The 27165-nt window shown below is 40.4% G+C and overlaps 1 protein-coding gene and 1 long non-coding RNA gene across 4 annotated transcripts; both read right to left on the reverse strand.

The window, feature by feature from the left end:
• Window positions 1-508: 508 nt before the first annotated feature.
• Window positions 509-6972, reverse strand: LOC143733633 (uncharacterized). Its single transcript, XR_013201561.1, has 4 exons — window positions 6766-6972; window positions 6505-6611; window positions 3392-3523; window positions 509-1711 (listed from the first exon to the last, which is right to left on the reverse strand). It is a non-coding gene; the product is annotated as an uncharacterized LOC143733633 (long non-coding RNA).
• Window positions 6973-11791: 4819 nt separating this feature from the next.
• On the reverse strand, window positions 11792-26886 carry LOC143733512 (alpha-2,8-sialyltransferase 8E-like). 3 transcript variants are annotated; one of them, XM_077225137.1, is made up of 8 exons: window positions 26675-26823; window positions 25388-25468; window positions 25218-25304; window positions 15820-15964; window positions 15190-15302; window positions 15011-15088; window positions 12995-13501; window positions 11792-12187 (listed from the first exon to the last, which is right to left on the reverse strand). In XM_077225137.1, exons 1-7 carry the CDS (start codon window positions 26770-26772, stop codon window positions 13000-13002), a joined length of 1104 nt encoding a protein of 367 aa, XP_077081252.1. In that variant the 5' UTR covers window positions 26773-26823; the 3' UTR covers window positions 11792-12187; window positions 12995-12999. The 3 variants fall into 3 exon arrangements, with proteins under 3 accessions (XP_077081252.1, XP_077081251.1, XP_077081253.1); XM_077225136.1 differs by having other exon boundaries at window positions 11792-13501; window positions 26675-26886; XM_077225138.1 differs by lacking the exon at window positions 26675-26823 and having other exon boundaries at window positions 11792-13501; window positions 25218-25299; window positions 25388-25471.
• Between the last annotated feature and the right edge of the window lie 279 nt (window positions 26887-27165).

Raw genomic sequence — 27165 nt, forward strand, 5'->3', positions numbered from 1 at the left:
AATCAAAGTAAACCAAGAAAATGCACTTACAACATCTGTTTGATAACTAACATTGCATATACCTATATGCACATGAATGTAAAACATGTTCTCCACATTTATTAGTGGTGTTTGTAAAACATGCATCTCTATTATGGTTCTTTACACGGTTGGTTGTTTGATTAGGTTGGCGTTTTTAATAAACATTTATCCATAACCCTATTGAGCCTACTGTATCATATCTGATACACAAATTTCTGAGACCTAAAATGATCAAAACTTGCCGTCACACATAATCTCTTCCAGTCCTTCTGTCGTCTGATCGTCCGTTTACACTCTTTCATCAAGTAAAAGTCGTAGTGTATTGTACAAACATCCTAGTTCCACATGTCTTTCTGCTGTCAAATCTTGATTTTTATCAAGTAAACATAAGAATAACTTTGATATTGTTAGTTATATTTTAAATGTAATGAAGCAGGTTTACTTGATTATCCATACATCATTTATCAGAAAAATCATGAGTCTCAAATATGATAATCAGGCTTTTGAGGAAGGTTTATTTGTTCAGATTTGTGCAGAATCTCATCTCACTTTTGTCCATATTAATATAAGCATCAGCACCAAATTTCATAGTTTTGCTCAGTTTGGGCCTCTGAATACATTTTTTTCCTTCATATTCTCAGAATATCAGACTATATGAGCCACAAAAGCTTGATGGATCAAATATGATATACTCAACATAAAACACATTTGCAAACTTTTTGGCTATTTAAGTATTTAAAAAAAAAAAAGACAATAAGTTATGATTTTACATTGCTTTAACTGATCAAAATAAGTTAAGCTATTTTCAACTTTAAGTTATACAAGGTTAAATGTTTTTTTAAAGTCAGTTTAAAGTAATTTAAGTTTAAATGACTTAAACAGTTAAGTTAATTCTATTTAAAAAATTAGGGCAGAATTTATTTTTTACAGTAATTTTAGATCTTTGACTTATTTCATTTGCCACACCTTACAAACTTACATGTTAATGGTTATAAGTGATCATTTTAGGATTTGTTTTACAGTTTAAAATTTAAAAAGAATGTGGGTGACATTAATACAATCTAATGATCTACGACAGCCGTGTTTTTATATACAAGCGCCATCGTCCCATTTAAAATTGCATTAAGGAAACACTTTGTGAATGATTTACTCATAAAACCCTTGATTCATCGTGCCAAATGCAAATTCCTGACCGCCATGATCAAGATCCTATTTCAACTAAAATGTTATCATGTTTCCCAACAGTGAAAGTGGTCAATTATCTCAGAGTAAAGCGTGTGCAGTTGTTCTCCGTTGGCTCCACCATCCTCAGATGTCATCCATTATTCAACAGTCAAACAGCACAAATATAGCCTGGTGTTTGCAGGAGTCGTCATCCGAGACTCGTTTCCAAGCTTTATTGTGTTTACTATGATGACATACGTCTCTAGTTCAGTCGTAGACGCCCACAGAACTTTTCACCAGACAAAAGCGACGCTAGAAAGATTTTCCACTTGGATGTAACATGTCATTACAGTACGGATTCTTTGTTGGCTTCATGACATATTGTTCCTTTTAAAGACACAGCTCATATTTGGCCTCGTTTAACTCTGCTGATCTAAGCGAGAAAGCTGTGGGACAGGTGTATGTTCTCATATGAAGTCCTGGGCATGTTCTGGGCTTTCAGCAGACAGCTGGAGGCGACACAGTCCTGAAATCATTCACAGGTTTAGCGTTAGAACTGCAGAAACATCATTTTCCATCTAAAGAGTGTGTGTCTTCTGAGAATCCTTAATGTTCCCATGTGGGATCTATAAAAGATCTCTATCCGTTGCCCTTTAGCCAAAGAGGCATTACTGCTCGTAATAAAGAACATCAGTCGCGCAGTTATAAAAATAGCTCCTTTGTAATGTAAAGTTGTGAGATGTTCAGCTTTTGATTTTCTGCCAGACGATAAAAACCTGAACAGTTTTACACCAATAAAGCAAAATGAGGATTTTAAACGTTCTGATTGATGATTTAAATATAGTGCAAAGAGCAATTAAGGGGCCAAGCACAGTTATAGAAGCATCAGACCAACTGCAGCAATGAGTGATAAATTTTTTTTTATTATTATTTTGCTCAAAATGGCTGAAAAATCACAAATACAATCCAGAGTAATGATTAAATTGCTTATCACTTTTGACCAATAGGTGGTCGCTGTTGCCAGTGTGGTTGTGTGTGATCAGTGTGAGGAGAAAATGACACATACAAAGTTTGGTGTCAATATAGCAAAGCGCTGCAGAGTTACAGCCTCAGAATCAGCTTGGCGCCAGGCCATCAAATTTGTTGATGCATTATTTGAGAAAAGTTTGGTCTATCAAAAAGCTTTTAAAATGGCCGATATGGGATAATTGGGTATCATTCAACTCGATATGCTGCACTGAATTAAAAGAGACCAGTTTTATGGTTTTTGGGCAACCCATTCAGAAGTTATAAGCAAAAAAATGTATTTTTCATATCTCCTGACCAGTAGGTGGCGCTGTGCTGAAACGCTGCATGCAGCCTCAAGTCATACTTGTGATGACATGTACCAAGATTCATCTCAATATGTTAAAGCGTTGCGGAGATATAGCCTCGCATCCAATTTGGCGTGATCTTTGTCGAATTCGTTTGTGCGTTATTAGAGAACGGTTGGGTTTTTCTAAAAAAAACTTTTAATAGCTTTTTGCCAGAATGATTTGAAGACGATCTGAGCCAATTTGATCAGATGAACAGTCTAGCTCAAAACAGTAGTTTTGGAAAATTCAACATGGCGGAAAAATTTGACGACTAGTTCTTTACAGTTCAAAAGTTATAAGCATAAATGTAAGATCAACTTTGGACAGTGGATGGCGCTAGAGGGATTGGGTTAGAGACTCCAAATTTGTTGTGTTTAATGTTCAGACTGTCCTCTATCTGCGTGCCAAATTTCATCATTTTACCGCAAGCGGTTCTATGGACTGAAGAAGAAGTAGTAGAAGAAAATTAACAGATACAATAGGAGCCTTTAGGCGCCTAATAATCACAAATGTTTCTTGAGCATCAAATCATCATATTATACTGATTTCTGAAGGATCATGTGACACTGAAGACTGGAGTAATGATGCTGAAAATTCAGCTTAAGAATAAATTACACTTTACTATATATTCACATAGAAACAGCTGATTTACAATGGCATAATATTTCACTGTTTTTACTGTATTTTAATCAAATAAATGCAGCTTTGGTGAGTATAAGATACTTTAAAAAATGTATTATGAGGGAGGGGGAAAAAACGTCAAATATGAAAATTATAAAATTCAACTACCTATATAAATGGACACAGTTCAAACACAACTAGAATTTTTTTAAATGGAAGAAAATGCTTACCATATCTTTTTCTGTTGATGTCAAAGTTTTTTGTGTCCAATCAAACTCTACAGTATGTTAGCCCAAATTCATCTGTAACTTAGTAGAAGCGTGTCAAATTTGACCGAATTCAAGATCATGGACACCCTCATCCTAAAAAAACATGAAAATCAACAAAATTAAAGAAAATACAACCCAGTTGACATTAAAAATGGTTAATTTGAAATAACATGGTTTTTGTGAAGTGAATTACTGGCTGAAAATTCAAGAGACATTCAGATCATTTTGCATATTGGTGAGCAAACGTAGAATTGATTTGTTCAGTGTTCGTCTCTCACCAGTGACTGTAATGACTCATGTGAGTTTGGGCCAGGACCTGCAGCTGACGTCTATTCTTACCCTGGTAACAGCAACAGCTGAGGGGCCGGGAACACTGAGGTGAAGGCCAGACACTCAGATGACCGAGAGATGCATCATTTGACTAAGTTAAGATGTGTTGATCGCTAACACTATAAATCTGTCTAGTTTAATTTTAGTATCAGTTGCTACAGTAACTTGCTATACTCTTAAAAATAAAAGGTTCCAAAAGGTTTTTTTTGCAACGATACCAAAGAAAACACATTTTTGGTTCCTCAAAGAACCTTTCAGTGAAAGAACCATTTATTCTTAGTTTGAAGAACTCTTTTCAAAGGTTCCATGGATGTTCATGGAACTATCAATGCCAGTAAAGAACCTTGATTTTTCTTCACGTTGGTGAGTTTGGGCTGGATGGTATATAAGTGAGGAATAATACAGCATCTTCAAAGCTTCTGGCACGTAGAAGAGAGATTCCCGTCACACACTCGAGCTGTTTATGGCGGCCGTCTCAACACACTTCCCGTAACACCACACAGCACGGCTTTATTAGATGCTAAAACTGGTAAATCAGATTTCAGAGAAGTACACTCACTTCTGATGAACTGAATGTCACCAAGCACTAAAGTTGCAGTGGTTTTACCACAGATGAAGGATGTAGTTTGTCACAAACTGCCTCTCATTTAGCTTTTATAAAATAAAAGCATTACCATAAAACACACCGATGTCAAATAATTACATTAATAATAATAATTACAACTAAATTATTATAATAAAATGTTATTTAAAATGGTGTTAATATATATATATTCTTGACAGTTTATCTATATATTTGTATGCATGTATATATATACACACAATTTTGTTTATTTTTATTCTTGACATATATATATATATATATATATATATATATATATATATATATATATATATATTTAAACACATATACACATACATACAAATATATACATAAACTGTCAAGAATATATATAAACACCATTATACATTACATTTTATTATAATAATTTATTTGTAATTATGATTATTAATGTACTTATTTGACATTGGTGTTTTTCATGGTAATGCTTTTGTTTTATATATATATACACACACACACTCACCTAAAGGATTATTAGAAACACCTGTTCAATTGCTCATTAATGCAATTTTCTAATCAACCAATCACATGGCAGTTGCTTCAATGCATTTAGGTGTGTGGTCCTGGTCAAGACAATGTCCTGAACTCCAAACTGAATGTCAGAATAGGAAAGAAAGGTGATTTAAGCTATTTTGAGCGTGACATGGTTGTTGGTGCCAGACGGCCCGGTCTGAGTATTTCACAATCTGCTCAGTTACTGGGATTTTCCCGCACAACCATTTCTAGGGTTTACAAAGAATGGTGTGAAAAGGGAAAAACATCCAGTATGCGGCAGTCCTGTGGGCGAAAATGCCTTGTTGATGCTAGAGGTCAGAGGAGAATGGGCCAACTGATTCAAGCTGATAGAAGAGCAACTTTGACTGAAATAACCACTTGTTGCAACCGAGGTATGCAGCAAAGCATTTGTGAAGCCACAACACACACAACCTTGAGGCGGATGGGCTACAACAGCAGAAGACCCCACCGGGTACCACTCATCTCCACTACAAATAGGAAAAAGAGGCTACAATTTGCAAGAGCTCACCAAAATTGGACAGTTGAATAGTGGAAAAATGTTGCCTGGTCTGATGAGTCTTGATTTCTGTTGAGACATTCAGATGGTAGAGTCAGAATTTGGCGTAAACAGAATGAGAACATGGATCCATCATGCCTTGTTACCACTGTGCAGGCTGGTGGTGGTGGTGTAATGGTGTGGGGGATGTTTTCTTGGCACACTTTAGGCCCCTTAGTGCCAATTGGCCATCGTTTAAATGCTACGGCCTACCTGAGCATTGTTTCTGACAATGTCCATCCCTTTATGGCCACCATGTACCCATCCTCTGATGGCTACTTCCAGCAGGATAATGCACCATGTCACAAAGCTCGAATCATTTCAAATTGGTTTCTTGAACATGACAATGAGTTCACTGTACTAAAATGGCCCCCACAGTCACCAGATCTCAACCCAATAGAGCATCTTTGGGATGTGGTGGAACGGGAGCTTCGTGCCCTGGATGTGCATCCCACAAATCTCCATCAACTGCAAGATGCTATCCTATCAATATGGTCCAACATTTCTAAAGAATGCTTTCAGCACCTTGTTGAATCAATGCCACATAGAATTAAGGCAGCTCTGAAGGTAAAAGGGGGTTAAACACAGTATGGTGTTCCTAATAATCCTTTAGGTGAGTGCATATATATATATATATATATATATATATATATATATATATATATATATATATATATATGCACAATTTTGTTTATTTTTATTCTTGACATCTATATATATATATATATATATATATAATCTTGACAGTTTATGTATATATGTATGTATGCCTCTATGGTAGTTCAGTTTAATAATTCATTAAGCATTTAAGGGTGGCGCCTTAATTACCAAGCAATTAGCAATTAGTTCAAGTTTAGCTGGTAGCGTAACAATCATCGCTCTCTAATAACTCGTTTCTGCTAGGATTAGTATGATCAGAAAGCCTGGCAGAATGTGACAGACGTGTGTTCCCAGTTCTTCAACCAAATGCTAATTTGGTCACGGGCGATAGCGGTTGAGGGAAGTCCAGGACAGAAGCAAGGATTACACTCTCTCAACTAGCATCTTTGTTTAAGAGATTAGCTCTCTGACCTCCAGCTGCTGAATGCTTCATGCGGTCCGGTCAGCAGACGCGTCTCTCATTTGGAGCTCCAGCGCTCATTAAAAGGGCACACATGACCTCTTTAGTCATACGCTGCCTACAGATACAAGTTCAGAAGTCATAATTACCATGTGATGTGCGTTCAAGTGATTCTGCTCGCACAAATCGGATGTGACTCCCTAAATAGCCTAAAGTCTATCTATATATATCAGACGACATAATCCGTCTCTTCAAGGTTTTGGTTCACATACCTGTCAGACAGAATGTGCAAAAGCTTCTGAACTCTTGTACTTTAAAATAAAGATGGATGTGCTGCAAGAATGCATTCCTCTGAAAAGATACAGGTGTTTTATGAAAAGATACTGGTTGTGTGTTTCTTGTATTTTCCAGTTACCCTTGTTTGTTGCCATGGTGATTGATTACCCTCACCTGTTCCTTGTTCTGTGTCTGGTTTTGTCCTTTTATTTGTCTATATATCGCTCTGTGCTTGGATTTACTCTTGTTTTGTTTGTTTAAATAAATGCTTATGTTGCTCCCCATCCCGCTGAAACTCCCTGCATTCCAACAGATGTTTAGAAATTTACTTCGCTCAAGATTAGACACAATTATAACAAAAAAAGTCACTCATAAATAGATAACGCATCAGTCATCAACTAATCGAAATTTAATTGAAATCGAAATTGTTTTCAGCTGTTCATCTTTTCAGAAGATTTCTATTTAAAAGTTTTGTGCTTAAACAACTAATAAGCATAAAACATCACAGAATTCATCATATCCATAGTGATACTTGAGCTGTGTTTTTTCCTTTCAAAATGACATCACTTCCTGGAAGACGATGTCATTAGGAACCAGGGTTATTATAGTTAAACTAAACCGACAAACAAGATTTTTAATACATACAAATAAATTATATATATATATATATATATATATATATATATATATATATATACACACACACACACACACACACACACACACACACACACACACACACACACACACACACACACACACACACACACACACACACACACACACACACACACACACACACACAATGTTTAAATGTTTGGGGTAGGTACAATATTTTTAATGTTTTGATGGTCTCTCGTATTTATTTGATTAAAAATACAGTAGAAGTAGTGAAATATTATTACAATGTAAAATAACTGTTTTCTATGTGAATATATAGTAAAGTGTAATTTATTCCTGTGATCAAAGCTGAATTTTCAGCATCATTTCTCCAGTCTTCAGGGTCACATGATCCTTCAGAAATCAGTATAATATGATGATTTGATGCTCAGGAAATATTTATGATTATTATCCATGTTGAAAACAGTTGTGCTTCTTCAGATTTGGGTGATAAATGCAATTTTTCAGGATTCTTTGATGAATAGACAGTCCAAAGAGCAGCATGTATTAATTACTGTCACTTATTGATCCATTTAATGCATCCTTGATGAATAAAAGTATATATATATATATATATATATATATATATTTTTTTTTTTTACTTGACATGGGGAAGAGCAAAAGTACTGCATTACAGAAATAACCCAGAGCAGAAAACATGATGTATTACTGCTGTGACCTCCCTAATCTCGTTCATTCTCTCAGTGTATAAAAGCACAAACTACTGTTTGAACATTGCATAATGTAGACAGGAAGTCTTTAAAATATAGTTTTGAGCAGCCAGCATTAAACACGTCTGCAATGAAGCCTCATCATGCAAACGAATGCACATAGAAATCACTAAATGTTTGACACGTTCATGTTTGCATTTGAATGATCTCGAGAGGTCTGGGACTCTCCTAAAACACTCCTAAAAGTCCTGATATTGCTGATAGATACATTGTTTTGGGCAAATAATTCATGAAATCAATTGTAGAGAAATGAACATTTCTCGATGCAACACACATAAACCTTCAGGTAACTATTTAGAAAATATCACAGTATAGAACAAATACAGAAATTACACTATTTCCAGGTTCACCAAGTATACAACAAAAGGTCTAAACCCAAAGACATGACAGACCTGTTTAAAATTACAACTCCAATCATGGTGGAATGAAATCAATTAATCTGTGAATAAAAAATAAGAGGGCTTGATGATGTCAACTGAAAAGGAATGTAATTTCACCAAATTGTAACATTCATACATTTTAATGAAATCCGTCCATCCTTCAATCTATCTATTTCTAAAACTAAATGCTTTGTATTCTTCGCCTTACAACAAACCACCACAACAACATGTTGGGGAAAATAAAGAATACTTGTTTTGAAGTAGAACGAGACATCAAGATATTTGTTTTCTTCTTGAGTAATATTTCATGCATCAGATAGTGAAGATGAAGTGCAGCTGTGGTTTGGGGTCTTTAGGCGTTGGTTGATTTAACAGGTCAGGTTGATGGTCAGGTCAGAGGGTTCCTCAGCGGGGCACGAGAGCTTTGCACTCTAACTGCCCCTGCTGAACCTGCCCTGGGGCAACAGCCACAGAACGGCCCACATCTGGGTCATGGAGGTGTTGGCATGTACATACAGAGGCGTAGGAACCAATGGAAATTTGCTTTTGGGAAACAATGATTATACTGCTGGTCAAAAGTTACCCAAAAGTCCCCCTATTATGCTTTTTCAGTTCTTTCCTTTCGTGTAGTGTGTAATAAATCTGTTTGTGAATGTAAAAGGTCTGAAAAGTTTCAAAGATCAGAATGAAGATAAATGGAGTTTTTGTCTCCTAAAAGAAAGAAGTGGTTGTCGGTAATTTCAGCCTCACTTCCTGCTCGAACCTTCTTAAGTTTGTAACAAATGGCCATAATGCCAGTCGATTCTTCATTGACTGCTGGTGAACAGCGTCTCCTTTGCCCCACCCTCAAACACTAGTTGCAGCTGACACTGGAAGAGTTTGGTTTGTGTTCAATCAGAGCAGAGTAGACCAATCACAACAGACTTGGCCATCTGACCAATCAGAGGAGAGTAGACCAATCACAACACACTGGGCCATCTGACCAATTAGAGCAGAGTAGACCAATCACAACAGACTGGGTTATTTGACCAATCAGAGCACAGTAGACCAATCACAACAGACTGGGTCATCTGACCAATCAAAGCAGAGTAGACCAATCACAACAGACTGGGTCATCTGACCAATCAGAGCAGAGTAGACCAATCAAAACAGAGTGGGCCATCTGACCAATCAGAGCAGAGTAGACCAATCACAACAGACTGGGCCGTCTGACCAATCAGAGCAGAGTAGACCAATCACAACAGACTGGGTCATCTGACCAATCAGAGGAGAGTAGACCAATCACAACAGACTGGACCGTCTGACCAATCAGAGCAGAGTAGACCAATCACAACACACTGGGCCATCTGACCAATTAGAGCAGAGTAGACCAATCACAACAGACTTGGCCATCTGACGAATCAGAGGAGAGTAGACCAATCACAACACACTGGGCCATCTGACCAATTAGAGCAGAGTAGACCAATCACAACAGACTGGGTTATTTGACCAATCAGAGCAGAGTAGACCAATCACAACAGACTGGGCCATCTGACCAATCAGAGCACAGTAGACCAACCACAACAGACTGGGTCATCTGACCAATCAGAGCAGAGTAGACCAACCACAACAGACTGGGTTATTTGACCAATCAGAGCAGAGTAGACCAATCACAACAGACTGGGTTATTTGACCAATCAGAGCACAGTAGACCAATCACAACAGACTGGGTCATCTGACCAATCAGAGCAGAGTAGACCAATCACAACAGACTGGGCCATCTGACCAATCAGAGCACAGTAGACCAATCACAACAGACTGGGTTATTTGACCAATCAGAGCAGAGAAGACCAATCACAACAGACTGGGCCATCTGACCAATCAGAGCACAGTAGACCAACCACAACAGACTGGGTCATCTGACCAATCAGAGGAGAGTAGACCAATCACAACAGACTGGGTTATTTGACCAATCAGAGCAGAGTAGACCAATCACAACAGACTGGGTCATCTGACCAATCAGAGCACAGTAGACCAACCACAACAGACTGGGTCATCTGACCAATCAGAGCACAGTAGACCAACCACAACAGACTGGGTCATCTGACCAATCAGAGCACAGTAGACCAACCACAACAGACTGGGTCATCTGACCAATCAGAGCACAGTAGACCAACCACAACAGACTGGGTCATCTGACCAATCAGAGCAGAGTAGACCAATCACAACAGACTGGGTCATCTGACCAATCAGAGCAGAGTAGACCAATCACAACAGACTGGGTCATCTGACCAATCAGATCAGAGCATGCTCTCGGAAAGAGGGGTTTACAGAGTCTTTTTTACAGACGTAAGAAAATACGTTTTTGACTTTAGATGTATGTAAACCTGTTGTAGGAGAAAAAGATACAAAATTTGAATGAAATTAGCACAAATGTACAACATTACACAAAAAATGTCACAATTGACCAATCACAGTCAAGTATTCCGGAGAGCAGTGTAATAATCATGGCTAGTTAATAGACAAACCTCACTGCATTAAAGTAAATCATTCCTAAAATAATCACTTCCAGACTGGGGTCCAGCTTCCCGCCAGTATAGGGAATCTCACACTTCCTATAGGCGCTTCATCATGTGACCAACACTCATTCTAGGAAAACTTTCCTCGAGCTCGGTGTGAGTCTGCGGATCCAGAGCAAACACATCCAAACAACACACTCTTATACTGCGGTCCAAATGATCTTCTTCAAACCACTGACTGTATTCTTCTCAAATAGACCTATTGTTATTTTTATTAGTAAAATCTGTTGACTTTGTCAATCTTTGTTGCATTATATGCCAACCGTGACACTTCAAAAATGGGTACTTTGTCCTTCTTTGCACTTCTTGTGTTTTATGCCCCAAGTTTGCATGCCTGTAACTCAAAAAGTGTAAAAGATATCTCAATATCCTTATATATTTTGGTTTTCAACCAACTTTTCTTTTTGTATCCATATTTTTAAGGCCCAATATTGTTCGTTTCCAGAGATATTGTTATCTCAATGCGTCTCCATGTCCAAATTGTTGAATTTTACCCATTTTCAATGACCGAAAACCAAATATGGTTCACTGCGCAAAACAGCTTATACTTCTTGCATTTAAAGAGGAATGCATGAAAAATATAAAATTTTGAAACTAGAAATATATCTTGTTTCCCTCTACCAAAACACTTGCATACAATGTACATAAAATGTTGCTTATTTATGAAACTTGATAAAAACAGAAAGCATGAAGCTAGAATAAAATTGTTTTATTTTAATTGTAGTTTTAATTCAATTTGGTCTAAAAATGTAACTACAAATGGAAGGTCAAGTTGAGTCCATTGCATTGTGGGATACATTTTCTACAGCAGTGTATTGCAGCAAATTTGGAAAATTAAGTAGATTATCTGGGTTTTCTGTCTATAAACATGTTCATATATGCAACATTAAACTAAATACTACAGTAATATTAGTAGGCTATGCTTTTTCAAAGTCTTATGAGTAATGTTGAGCACAAATATAATCTAATGTTTGCAGATGCCGCCACCTTGTGGTGGAGAGTTTATTATCACACAAGCGCAGCATTTAAGTGATTTTTCATTCAGCTTCATAAACTCGCTCTCGTGTCAGTCCAAAGACTTCCTTTCTCCTGTAAACACACACAAAAAATATTTTTTACAGGTTTAGAACAACATGATAATGAGAATAATGGATGACAGAATTTACAATTTTAAGTGCAAAAGCGTGTAAAACAATAAATGTTTCTTGAGCATCAATTCATCATATTAGAATGATTGTTCTAGTGGTTTTTGAATATTTTAATCCAAAAATTTTACATTTAATGTCTTTGAAAACCTTGGCTACTACTTTGGCTACAGTCTGTTTTTATTGTTTTTTAAGTTTTAAATATATAATATTTTGCCTACGGAGAAAATGAAATACTATGAAAATAGTTTCATTTATGACTTTTTTCACTTCATGTCTAGTTAGTTTTGTATCAAATACAATGGGGTTTTCGTTGATCAAGATCTGGCAGCAACAGCACATTTTTCCGCTTGGGTGAGCTATTCAGAAAGCTTTCCTGCGCATGAAATTCCCCAACCACATCCCAGCAAACCACTACGAACGCGGGAATGATGATTATAAATAACAACAGAGCATAGGCGCCAAAGCTGTTGTGGATCCGTTTACCCAACTGCCACAAATTTAAAGAAAATGAGTTGTTTGGCAAATAAATAAATTACAGTTACAGCCTACGTATTAGCAACATTTTATTATGTAAGATTTATGTTACACCTCAAATGGAATTTATAATAATGTACAATTTATTAGTGAGTCCACGAACTCATCCTCATGACTTGTCGAGCATTCAGAGCCGGTATTGATGTATTGTAGATATAGGCTAAGTAGTATTGATAATTGAATGCTTGTTTGTTTTGGTGTTGCCATTCCTCACAGTCCTCATGCCACCCTATAATGATTTTCTGGATCCGCCCCTGGTGAGGAGCAGGGCAGCAGGTGCAGTGTCAGCGCCCCCTGGCTGTGGAGCTGCAGTAGTCGCACAAACTCCTCTGGCATCTTGTGCATGTTGGGGTGCGGCCGCATCTGGTCGTAATAATGGTATGGAATCGGCTGCTCCTGCAGGTCGCTGTCGAACGGCCAGAATCCGTAAACGTGAACATGCTCACACATTTCCAGTGCAGTGCTGATTAAAATAAACCCAGAGGAGAGGCGCACCTCCTGCAGGCCACGCCCCTTCCAGAACCTGTCCAGTGTCCGCAGGTAAGAGGGGCTGAAGAACACCACCGGCTGGTGAGGCCTGATTGGCTGGAGGACTTTGAGTGTTGTGATTGACGGTGATGTGCAGATCGTGTAGGCAAAGGCAGGAATAATGAGGGAGGCGTTTCCGTACACACTGACCCGCTCCACCAACGGATCCGGATTCTTCTCCAGGTTTTTGTATCTACAGAAACACAGTTTTAATAAATGCTACTGACAGAACACTAGATTATCATATATGTGTATGCCAGGGAAAAAGCGACTCAGTTCCCCATCTGTCATTACTACGTTATGTTGACTGACAAATGGGGTCTCACTTGGGAGCCCCAATCACCTCTGAATTTACCCCTGTACATACAGTTATACGAGATGGCTGCTCGCATCCACTCATTCAGAAATTTGCTTTGTAGACGATTGGTTGCAGCAGCGATCTGTATTTTCAGTCATCTCGAAAAATAGTTGCAGTGTGGGGATCTCTCTCTTGACTGGTGAAGAGGGTGCATTCAGCGGTGTTTCGCCAGCATGTTTGCAGTGCACGGATGAGTGAGTCTCCCCACTTCAGACAAAAAGAGCAGTTTACCCTAAAAGAGCAAATCGGACGGCAAGTGTCTTTTTAAAGATCCCTTTCCATCCTTGTTTTTCTGGTTGCAGTCGTTTCCTGTCTTCATCTGACGGCCACAATAATAGTCTCACATGCCTGGGCCGATGCTGAGACAGCATTCGTGATTCATTTCCTCATTGCAAGAATATGACCATGTCGACACTGCGGTCGAGACTTACCTTCTTTGTGAAGGAACGATGTCCACTCTGCTGTTACCCAGCCCGCCGCCGCTTCTCATAGCAGAGCCTCTGGTCTGATAACGCTTTGGGAGACCTGAGGGTTACAGTGGGAGCGCTACCACTGGGTCAACCCCCACGGACCTCCCCCTCCTCTGCAGTATTGTGTGCTGTCGAGTTGCAGATCTGTCTAAATCGGTTCGCCAATCAGTTCTGTTCAGTTCCTCACGCACTGAATCGTCTGAACTCTGAAGCGCGTTCAATCACACTCGACACGGAGTCGTAACAGGAAGATTTAAGAATGTCTTTACCAAAGGCATGGAGGCTGCTCTTGCCCCGCTAAGGGAAGTGGGCATTCGCATTTTAAACTATCTCGACGACTGGTGTATGCAACGAGCACGTTGCTGTATGACCTCAACTGCAGTGGCATAACAAATGCCTAGAGTTGTTTGCAGTTCTTCTTGCCCTGCACCAGTTTCAACCATTGCTTCCGGACGGACAACGCGGCGACGTTTTCTTATATCGGATGCGTTGCCACACAGCTGGCCCCGGGGCCTACGAAAATTGGTAATCCCATATGTGTATTCTCCATTGTAGGGTTTCCCTGTCAGTAAACCTGGGTTTTTCCCTGGGCAGATTCTGCTCTGCCCCATCCTGAACAATCCTGAAGCACCCCGCTGAATGGCCGGGACCACATCTTGGCTCCGCAGCAAAATCCTTAATGAGTAGATGTGGGCCGCCATCTTATACACCTGTATGTATGGAGGAGTGGTTTGGCATGCAAATTTCATTCATTAAAGATGTGTGTGTGCGTATGTGTGTGTGTGTGTGTGTGTGTGTGTGTGTGTGTGTGTGTGTGTGTGTGTGTGTGTGTGTGTGTGTGTGTGTGTGTGTGTGTGTGTGTGAGAACACTGACTGAAGCAGACTGGGGTTGATGGTTATCAGATCTGTCTTCAGCCCAACATCACTGTCATTAACTGTTGCCAAATTAAACCTGAAAGAGAGAGAAAACATCATATTAACAAGAAGGATGGATGAATACTGATGGATGTGTTGTGGTCAGTGTGGGAGCAAGGAATGATGGGATGTGTTTACCGTATGACAAAGTCTGCGTTGTCAATCTCACGTCCACAGCTGCTGTTTTTCAAAATCCCACCGCTGCCGACCACAGCACACCGGCCCAGACGCCGACCGGACCAGGGGAAGTCCTACACACACATGCACACACACGTTTTCATGTTATATGGGGACTTTTCTTGCACATACTATATATTATTTCCCCTTACACTAACCCTACCTAATTCTTATTATCACAGAAAACATTTTCATGTACATTTTACGAAAAATTAAAAAAATCATTTATAAACTGTTTTCCTCATGGGGACCAAAAAACATCCCCACGAGGACAAGAATTTCAGATATTTCCAACTTTGTGGGAACATTTTGTCACGCATAGCTACTCACACACACACACACACACACACACACACACACACACACACACACACACACACACACACACACACACACACACACACACACACACACAATACACACAGTCACATTCACACCCTCAATACACTGTGTGTGAACACAAATACACTGACATAACACACACACACACACACACACACACACACACACACAGAGAAATTCAAATAGAAATTTCCTCAATAGTTAGTCGTCATAATATTTCACTATATAAGTGGACACACACACACACACCTCAGGCAGCATACTGTGGAGTGCTGCATTAATTGTGTATGTTTTTGTTTTGCTTGTTTCATATTGGATGGATTGATTGATGGCTGTGTTGCTTTTGGTGAGGATGAGGGATCCTGTGGCGTTACAACAAACTTGCAGCAGAATTCTGTCATAAACACACACAGAGAGAGAGAGAGAGAGAGAGAGAGAGAGAGAGAGAGAGAGAGAGAGAGAGAGAGAGAGAGAGAGAGAGAGAGAGAGAAGAGTAAATGAGGATTCATATTAAATGAGCAGCTTTATCAGCGTCATCTTTGTTAATGACCTACTTCAGTTTTCAAAGATTTATTGTTTGAACAATTTATCAGCTTGTCTCTTTAAAAACTGTGTATCTGAACAATAATGACATGTTTTTTAGAAAGATTAGAAAGAGGGTAAACCCTCTGGTGAGCCGGATCCGGCATTGACAACACTCTCTACAACTTGCTCTTTCTCGTCCTAGTCCTCATCCTGTTCCTCCTCTGCCTCTAATATGGTTGGTATCAACATTCAGTGGACCTGTGTCACCTGTGCACTCTGAGCTGGCTTATATTTTATGTTGTTGGTTTGATTACATCATTAGAAACCACTGTGAACAATTTTGAGTCGTTAAACGATGACAACTGTGATTTAGTTGTGCATAACTTTTGCCTGCCTGTGTTTAGCATTTTGAAACATGAAAGCATCTCAGTGCAAAATGTGTTTTAGTGCGTGAGAATGTGTTTAGAATTTTTGCAAAAAAAAGTGCATAAGATTTGCAAATGGTGTTTTACTGCCTGAATGCTCCACCACCACGTCCATTCAAAGAGCAGTCTCCAGAATTCTAGGCCCCGTTTACCCGCACATGGTTATTTTGAAAAACTGAGACATTTCCCTTTGTTTGTGCCGTTTTTTTTACACGCAAACGGAGAATTCGCCTCTGAAAACTATTCTTTCTAAAAACTCAGGCCAGAGTGGAGATTTTGGAAAACTTTGTTTGCACATTTGCATGTAAACTGAGAAAAACTGAGTTTTAGGCAACCGACATCACAGTATGCGACAGAACTTACACCTGCGTCAAAAGTGCGACCTATGTTTACATTTTCATTTGGATATGGTGATCATGGATGCATTCAGAGTAGCAGTCGCATTTATGTTAGTGCAAACCCTTTTCGTCTGTTTACATTTGCAAATAAAGCTGCTCTATTATGTCGAGGAGCAGAGACGAATAAGTGCTCGGAGGTCAGCAATTTTGCAACAACTTCTCCTCCCTCCAACACGAAGAGCCAGTTCACGTCGCCATCAGCATCGCCGGTTTTGGGTCTGAACTGGGCGAATTGCTGTCTGGTGAGAGAACTTAGAAAATTAAGTGGTTGTCCTGGAGGAGTGGCGTGAAAAATTTTGGATTCTGATTGGCTAACGTGGGCTTGAGCTTCTCATTACACTGCCACCTACAGGTTTGGCGGCATATATATGTGTAAACTAACACTTTTCTGAAAACTGACAGGTGTGCACAATGTTATTTTTGACAAAGGAGAGGGTGAAATGTCTGTTTATGAAAATAGCCGGCCAAGTGTAAGCGTAGCCCTAACCAGCTGTTTTCCTCATCTCTACACTCATTATCCTCCTTATATATATACAATCATTCCTCTTCTTCATTGTCTGGTCTCCACTGTGGAAAAGGACTCATAACCCGCGGTACATACCTTACCTTTCTGAGTTTGGTATCTGTTACAGAAGACCAGACCAAAACATCTTGAATCCGACAGTCCTGAATCCTGAAAGTTCTACTCAAGATTATGCTTTGAAATTCACACTCTCGCTACTGAAAGTGGTTGAGAACTCACCAGAGGACTTTATCACTACCTCTCGTCAGGGTCTAGATCCTGCACTGCGGCTGCATCTCTTGATTCAACTATCCATCCGTGTTGCAAATCGTGTGAGGGGTTGTATGGAAGACCGAACATGCTAGCAGTCCTCCTATTTCATCTCCAGCCAGTGTATCCTAGCACTCCAGAACCAGCCCCGGAGCCCATGCAAGTTGATAGTATCCGTTTAACTCTGGCCGAGCGGCTGCATCAGCTGACCCAGAGACCATAGCTGTATTGTGGTTCTAGTGGGCATGTTATTCAGGCATGTCCTGTCCTCTGGTGAGTTTTCTCTCTTCATCTAATGTTAGTTTCACGCCACTTACTACCATTGTGACACTAACTGCTGCCGGATCCTCTATTCCAGTTACCACCCTCCTCAACTCTGGGTCAGCTGGCAACTGGATCTCTTCTCAGGAGACCTCTGCCATCAGCTACAGCTAAAAAAAAAGCCCCATTACCATCCCTTACCAAGTGAAATCGGTACCTGGCAAACCGCTCACCTGAGTACAAGACTGTGTGGGACCCCCTTCAGCTCCAAGTTGGCCAACTTTACATATAGAGGACATTTGCCTGCTGGTTCTGGAGAATTCCACTGCTCGGATTATCCTAGGGCGTCCTTGGCTCGTTTCACACAACCCGATCCTCTCCTTGTCTGTGACGTGTTTTGCCCGAAATGAGCCTCGTAAATTCCACCACATCGACCATGAGTCTGTGCCATTGACATCCTTCCAGGTGAGCCAGTGCCCTGAGGCAAAGTATATCCTCTGTCCATACCCAAACAGAAGGCTATGGAGGACTATATTGAGGAGGCTCTAAAGCAAGGTTACATCCGTCCATCTACCTCCCCTGCTGCTTCAAGCTTCTTTTTCATGACCAAGAAGGACACGGATTACCGGGCACTCAACCAAAAACCATTAAGTTCAGTTTCCCCCTTCTTCTCGTCCCTGCAGCTTTGGAACAACTTTGCGGAGTCAACATCTTCACAAAATTGGACCTCCGGAGCACATACAATCTTGTAAGGAATCGTGAGGGGGACGAGTGGAAGAAAGTCTTGAATGAATGAGGTGTTCTGGGTACATCCTTACAACCTATCGGAGGTCCCCCTCAAGCTCCGCCAACCCCAGCTATACCTCAAGGCAGAGAAATGTACTTTCCACCAGCCATCCATCCAATTCCTTGGTTATAATATCAGCCAAGAAGGGATCCAGATGGATGAGAGGAAGGTAAAAGTCAAGTCAAGTCAAGTCACCTTTATTTATATAGCGCTTTTTACAATACAGATTGTATCAAAGCAGCTTCACAGTGATAACATGAAAATAATATAACAGAGTTTGTTTCTAAAAGAAAATTGAGTCAACGTCCACCTTAAGCAAGGCAGATCAATAATATTATTGAATATTAAATGTCCCCAACTAAGCAAGCCAAAAGCCAAGGCAACAAGCAGTCTGGTCCTGGCCAACTCCCACTACCATCAAGGGAACTTCAGCAATTTCTGGGATTTTCAAACGTTTACAAACGATTCATCAGTATAGTTCCATAACTTCTCCGCTCACCAGTCTCCTCAAAGGCAGGCCCAAGTCTCTCTCCTGGACTTCGGAAGCCACCAAAGCCATGAATACCCTCCAGAAAGCATTTACATCTGCGCCGCTCCTAGTCCATCCTGATCCCAATCACTCTTCATGGAAGTCGACACCTTCACCTCTGGAGTAGGACCGGCTCTATCCCAGGAGCAGGGGCACCCACCTCAACTCCCATCCACATGCCTTCTTCTCCAGGGGGAACCCCGGGGGAACAAAATTACGATATGGGTAGTCGAGAACTACTGGCCATCAAGCTCGCTCTTGAGGAATGGAGGCATTTGTTGCAAGGGGGCCACCAACCTTTCACCATCTGGAATATCTTTGAGAAGCTAAAAGGTTAAACCCCAGACAGGCGAGGTGGGCCCTTCTCTTCACCCGATTCCAGTTCTCCATCACCTACCAGCCAGGGACCAAGAACATAAAATCAGATGCTCTCTCCCTGAAAATTCAGAATACATCCTCCCTTCCAATCTATTTGTGACCCCCATCCAGTGGTCCCTGGACGAGGAACTCACAAACCCATGCCTCTGAACCCACTCCACCAGGGTGTCCACCAGATCACACTTAGGTTTCACGTCCCTCTGATTCAGCCTGCACACTCTTCACTGGGCACTGGTCACCCTGGGACCAGTCAAACCCTCTCGCTGCTATGAGACAGCTTCTGGTGGCCTAACATGGCAAAGGATGTGAGAGGGTACGTCCAGGTATGAGTTGAGTGTGCCATGTCCAAGACCCCATGTCACCTCCAGTCTGGTAAGCTGCTATCTCTGCCCGTTCCACACTGTCCATGATCATACCTAGGAGTAGACTTCATCACGGACTTACCACCCTCGGATGGACATACCTGTGTTCTGGTTGTAGTGAATCAGTTTTCCAAGGCCTGTCGCCTGATCCCACTAAGGGGACTACCAACTGTCATGGAGACAGCCGAGATGTTATTTAACCATGTCTTCAGCAACTTCAGTCTACCCGAAGACATTGCGTCTGACAGAGGTCCGCAGTTTTGGTTCAGAGTCTGGAAGACCTTTTTCAATCTCCTAGGTGTGACTGTGAGTCTCTTCTCTGGTTATCAGCCCGTCAGCCTGGAATGCAAGATACAAGAGATAGGATGTTTCTTACGTACCTTCTGCCATGTCCACCTCAACTCCTGGAACCACTCACTCATCTGAGCCGAGTACGCACAAAATTCCCTCCGTCATCCAGCTACTGGTCTTACACCAGAGCCGGCGCCAGCCGAGCACTGATGAGGGGGCGTCTGAAATACCGAGAGGGGGCGTTCACATTAACGCACGTCACCACTTTTTGCCAGGGTCGATCTTCTCCCCACCACTTTTTAAAACATCTTCGCGGCACGGATGTACCAATTCAAATTAATAAAACATCTCCAGTTAACTAGCAGAGGATTCATTTTGTTCGTTTGTCAAATTAGAGTTGTTCTAGCGCTGAAATGTGTTGCTTTTTAAATCAAGTGATCAAGTTGCCGCTGCGATCATGGAAGCGGATACAGTGTTGTCTTGTGGCTCGCGCAGTTTTCACACTTACGCGCGTTTCAATCTATCGCTGTTGCGGGAGACTATTCGTTACAATGAAATCACAAAAGAAAATGCACACAAACGTGTCCCTGCTTGATATAGACTGTTATAGACGATTGATAAGACGTTTTGATGAGAGAGAGAAAAAAAAACTTTTTGCTAAAAAGGCTTAGCCTTCCCCTGGCCACGGACTTGAGACTAGCAATATACAATTCCAGTGAAATTTTCTCCCTCAAAAGCAGCCTGACTGCTTCTACTAGTTGCTTTTATAAAGAAATGCTGCACATAATTGCTGGTCTAGGATCAGTTTCCTCCACTCCATAACCAAATGATAAGCGCGACTGGGCTGGCTCAGCTGTGGTCTGTGGAAAACGACGTAAACTGCATGCGTGCGCACGCGCAGAGATAATTCATGCGCGTGATAATTCATTTTATGCAGGATTTATGCATTTTTTTTCGATAAACAATTTTTAAATAAATGAAAGCAATATAATTTATAAATTGCAGGATTTATGCATTTTTTTCGATAAACAATTTTTAAATAAATGAAAGCAATATAATTTATAAATTGCAGGATTTATGCATTTTTTTCGATAAACAATTTTTAAATAAATGAAAGCAATATAATTTATAAATTGCAGGATTTATGCATTTTTTTCGATAAACAATTTTTAAATAAATGAAAGCAATATAATTTATAAATTGCAATGTTTTTATTAAATTGTTATCACTTTAAATACTCATTCATTTGCACGTTGTGTCCGAGCCCGGCCCGGCCCGACAAATTAACTGTAATTATGAGCCCGAGCCTGTTTAGGGATAAAAATTGCTAGCTATGAAATTAGCCTTGGCAAGACAAAGACGTCAGCTATTTTGTTTAAAAAATCAGCAACATTTCCTCTAAATTTACTGACGTTCTCAACTACTTTCTAAGTTACTTTCCCCCGCCCGCAACATTAATGTTTTATCCCGCTCCTGCCCACAAATATACTTTTTTTCTGTACCTCCAAAATACAAATACTACGTGTCGCCATCATACACATCAGACATCAGCATAAATGCTCCTGATAAATTTGTTACTAAAGCATTAACTTTAAAGCTTGTTAAAGCACACATATAGTTGCTCTTGTTGCTTTTCTGCAACAGAAGAATAAAAATGTATTACTTTTTATATGTTTTATTCATAAATATTTCTAGTTTGAGGGAGTCCCGTGATTCGCGAATCGTTTTATTCTCCCGCAACCCGCACACACAGAGTGAGTGCATTACCGCCCGCGCCCGCGCTCGGCCATCAAATCTAGTCCCGCGCCGCACTCTATTGCGTTGAGTGCACGTCTCTAGATCAAAGGCCCGGCCCGGCCCGAGGATAGTGACGGGAAATATCGTCGGTTCGGGTCAAGTTCGGGCTCGGGCAGAGAATCTAGCAGCTAAGCTCTAATTGAGAGTGACATAACCACAAAACTAAACAACGAGGGCATCATCAACGCATGATGCCATGTCTAAACGCAGGATTTTGCTGCATTAGGTAAGGCAATGTTTATTTATATTGGCTGCCAGGCATACAGTGCTTGTTTTTTTTTGCTCAAATTAACAGTTTGTAAACGTATAGTTGCGCTAATAACAAGTGAGTTAACGGGAGCGTTTATACTGGGACGCTTAAGTTTTTGCTAGGCGACGTTGGTTAAAACTACATGGTTAGGAAATCTATTTAAATGCAGGGGAAGCGCACATCTTAGCCTTACCCTGGAGTTGGTTCACCCTCCGCCTATGCCGACTCTCCCGATTGCCCCCGATATGCATTATTCAACCTTAAAATTATGGAATATCCGTTCTACAGTCCGTAGCCGTCGTGTGATCTTTCCCGTATGAGAAATTTAACGTAATGCTAGGGTGAGCGAGCACGCAAAATCAAACGACCAATCAAAATACGACTTTGTCTAACAGACTGTCCTTAATTAAAATATTATTAATTCAGCTTAATATTCACAAAAACAAGAAAATGTGAAAATGTAATTGGCAAATGTGATTTTTAAATAGCATATTTTATCAGTACAATCCCGTTTACATTCATGGTGATCTGAGGGGGCGGGAGAGTCCCGTTGAGGGGGCGTCGCCCCCTCACGCCCCCCCGTGGCGCCGGCCCTGTCTTACACCCTTCCAGTGCGTACTCGGCTTCCAACACTCTTTGTTTCCCTGGTCTGGGGAACCTTTTGAAGTTCCATCTGTTACTCATTGGTTCCAGGAGAGCGAGAGGGTCTGGGAAGCAGCTCATTGACCCCCTCAGCGGGCAGGGCGTCGCCAGAAGAGCCATTCTGATGCCCAGAGAACCGCCACTCCCACCTACCAGCCCGGGCAGAAAGTGCGCCTCTCCACCCTCGACATCAGACTGCGCCTGCCAAGCTGAAAGCTGAGTCCCAAATACATTGGTCCCTTCCCCATGGCACAGAAAATCAACCCAGTCACATGTGAATTGCATCTTCCTACTCACTATAGAATTCATCCAACTATTCACGTATCACTCCTGAAACCATACCATACTTCTGTTTCTCTTCTCTCCATGGTGCCTGGGCCCAATGACGAACCCCCTCTGCCTTTTGTGGAACAGTATACGTTGTGAAGGAGATACTGGACTCCTAATGTCATGGTGGCCGCTTGCAATACCTCGTTTACTGGGAGGGGTATGGTCCAGAGGAGAGGTCATGGGTCCCCAGGGAGGACACCTTGGATCCAAATCTCTTCACAGAATTCCACGCCTCTCATCCAAAATGTCCAGCTCCACATGGGCGGGGTCGGCCACTGCGACGTCGGGGTCCTCGGCCATCACGCGGAGGGGGGGTTCAGGCACGGTTTCACCAGGCCGATTCAAAGATCACAGTCTCCAGAATTCTAACCAGCTCATTATCCTCCCTATATATACACACACATTTCTCTACTCCATTGTCTGGTCTCCAATTTGGAAAAGGACTCGCACTACTTACCTTACCTCCTATAAGTCATATCTGTGCTACCTGCCTGTGTTATAGTCATCTTCATTTATACAGCGCTTTTAACAATGTAGATTGTTCCAAAGCTGCTTTACAGTGATAATAGGAAATCAAAGTAACAGAGATTGTTTTGGCTTTATGACAGCTCTAGAATAAAGTTATTTTCCAGCTTAAGTTAGTTTTAATTGATTCACTTCCGTCGAAACAATCATTAGTTATTAACTTAGGGGCCGCTAACACGACACCGTTTTAACAGAAAACTCTTAAGTTCTCTCTACGCAAACTTTAAAAACGCAAACCCACGAGAATGCTGATGGCGTGCACATGCGTATTAAGAGTTCATTCTATAGGTATGCACATTTGAATTATATGTGCACAGGCATGTAGTCCTTCCCCACAAAACCAACCCTCAACAAACTACTTGTCTGGCCTTAAACTTTATAATACAGAATTGTATCGCTTCGGCGTAGCCACGTGAACCAGAATCATCCCGACAACGATTATACAACCTATAGTCTTTACTTTCATTTTGTGTTTGTTTGTTTTGACATTAAAGTTTCGTTGAACGTTCGTCTGTTTCCACCTCCTTCTCTCCTGAACTTTAAACCTTGTTACAATGTGTTTCTAGGTCAATACAATCAACGCAGAAATGAATCTGCAGCAGTTAGGTTGTACAAGTCCGAGCTCTGTACGTTCATTTTTATTGGTTTTGTTATGTGCTTTGAAACATGAAGTAATTTAGCGCTGTCTCTCACATCTCTTTGCAGAATCTACTCTGTGTGCGTTTCTTGTTTTTTGAAGGACTTGTGGCTTTGGAGCAGCGTCAACGTTTATTGTGTTTCGTCTGATGCTCTGAGACTCAACTCATTTATGATGGAGGAAAAAAGAGATTGCAGCAACTTACATATTGTTACTGATATTTTGCACTTATTTCCATAACAGTTAATCAGTTAAAAAATTATCCGCCTCAATTGCGTGAATATGGATTTGTATGCACATTTGTAAAATTGATGTGCATCTTGGCATTTCCAACCGTTTTCCAAACTTTGCATAAAAACAGGTAGATGGAAACACACAGACTTCAGAACAAACCATATTTGGGAGTTCCTGAAAACTCTATCTGTACACAGGATTAAACTCTGCTATTCTAAAATACCAAATGTTTCATAAGGCGATTTCATTTAATTGCTGAGGTTTCACATAACAAGGGGACTTACATACATACATATATATTTACACTGGTGTTGCTAAACAACTTCACTTCTCATGGACATATAAAGACACTATGAGAAAGACACTAAAGGAATGTGGAACTGAACATGTACAAGTTGTTCCTATAGCATAGCAGATTATTGCACCAAGATCATCAGTACGATCCCCAGGAAATGCAACCTGAGCAAAATGTAAAACTTGAATGTGAAGACGTTAGAGACACACCTGTTTAGCTCCCGCTCAGTTTTGTTAGATTTATACGGGCAGCTCATGAAATCTGACAGCTCCTGCGTGAACCTCTTGAGTTTTATACTGAGAGGGAAACAAAGGCATTTAATTCAATTGTCAGTTCGTTGAAATATCAAGATCGCTGGTTGATCTTCATTCTCACACACCTTTTGGCCGGTTTTATAACAGAAAACTTGCGTCTGAGTTTTGCGCAGCGCAGCTTCTGAAGCGCCTCTGTCATCGCATCTCTGAAAGAAAAAGAGCATATGTCATTTTTTTGTTGCTCATTAACTATTTCTAATGTCTCTAAATGATCAACATGATCACAACTGCTGATAAACATGTTGCACACAATCTACTTCATTCTAGTTCTGCCTTATGGGTTCCTCCTTACTCTTAAAAATAAAGGTTCTTGTTCAGAAAAGAACCTTTCTTGCCTTTAATGAACTCTTGGCTGGTAATCAAGGGTTCTTGATGTTTCATTACCGGTTATTTTCTGCAGAACTATAAGAGAATCAAAAGTTCAGTGGAAACTTTACAGGATTTCCTGTGACATCAGACCACTTTTGTTTCTATTTGGGTCATTTTTAAGGGTGGAGCATTTCCTCTTGAAGAGCAGGACGCACAACAGAAAGTCTAGGGTAACAATTTCTGCTAGAAAATGCCAGTGAAAGCAATTATAACCTTAAATCTTCAGTGAAATCAGAAGATTGCTGAATAGGAATGTTGATACCGTTTCATGCCAATCTGAACACTAAAACAAACACAAGGTATTTGATATATTACTGTATATTACTACTTCTAAATTAATACAAGAATCAGATTTTTTATTGCAAAATGTAATTACATTATTGGCAGGTCTTTATACAAAGTTAGATAAACAAGTATGTCCCCCTTTAATCTTTTTAATGCGACAATAGGGCGTGAAAATATTAAGGTATTATACATTTTAACATCATGATGTTCTGTACAGCTGCTCTGAAACAATCTGTGTTGTTAGACTTGTGGAATTACTTGTGCAGAAAGACAGCAAATGGTTCAAACATTTTCACCACAGTAAATTGATGGATTTATTTGAAGCACAATAGAGTGAAACACCTTTATCTCTGATTCAGTGCTGATCAGCTCTACTCTCCTGCGTAACAAATCTAAAACATTTATATTCCGACTAATATTATAATGATGTTTCCATCTAAACTAATGACAAGTAAATAACAATACACTTGTGTGTTTCTTAGACTCCTCAGACAACAATTTAACAACTTCATGACGGCATGCACAATATCATATTGTATTAGTGTCATCAACTAGAATAAAGAAAAAAAACTTTATTAGTTTTAGGCTACTTAAAAACCAGCAACACGGAGCCCGCTTGAAATTCATTTCAATAGCGTTTATTTAATCATAATGAGATAATTGATTGAGATAATTTGAATAGAGATAAAAGCGCTCACCTGCACGAGTGTGTGTCGGGTATGTAGTAAAACACCACACACACACCCTGAAAGATGACCAGGACCATCAGCAGTGTGAAGATCCACTGGAGAGACATAGAGAGAAATTGTCATTGCGTGTGTGTGAGAGATTCAGAGGTTACAGGCGACCCACCACACACACCCACACCACACCCACACACACACACCACACCACACCCACCCACCCACACACACACACACACACACACACACACACACACCACACCCACACACACACACCACACCACACACACACACCACACCACACCCACACACCCACCACACACACACACACACACACACACACACACACACACACACCTCTAAAACTCACTCCTATCCTGTAAAATATTAAAACAATTTTAAACTCCACCTTGACTTGTAGTTTGCATTATGTCATGTTGTCGGTTCTTTTCACTAAATACGTGTTGTCAAATCAACTTACATAATTAATGTGGTTCAGATAACCT

This window comes from Siphateles boraxobius, unplaced genomic scaffold (genome assembly GCF_051911475.1).
Source record: "Siphateles boraxobius isolate OS27281-9 unplaced genomic scaffold, OSU_SipBor_1 126, whole genome shotgun sequence".
NCBI lineage: Eukaryota > Metazoa > Chordata > Actinopteri > Cypriniformes > Leuciscidae > Siphateles > Siphateles boraxobius.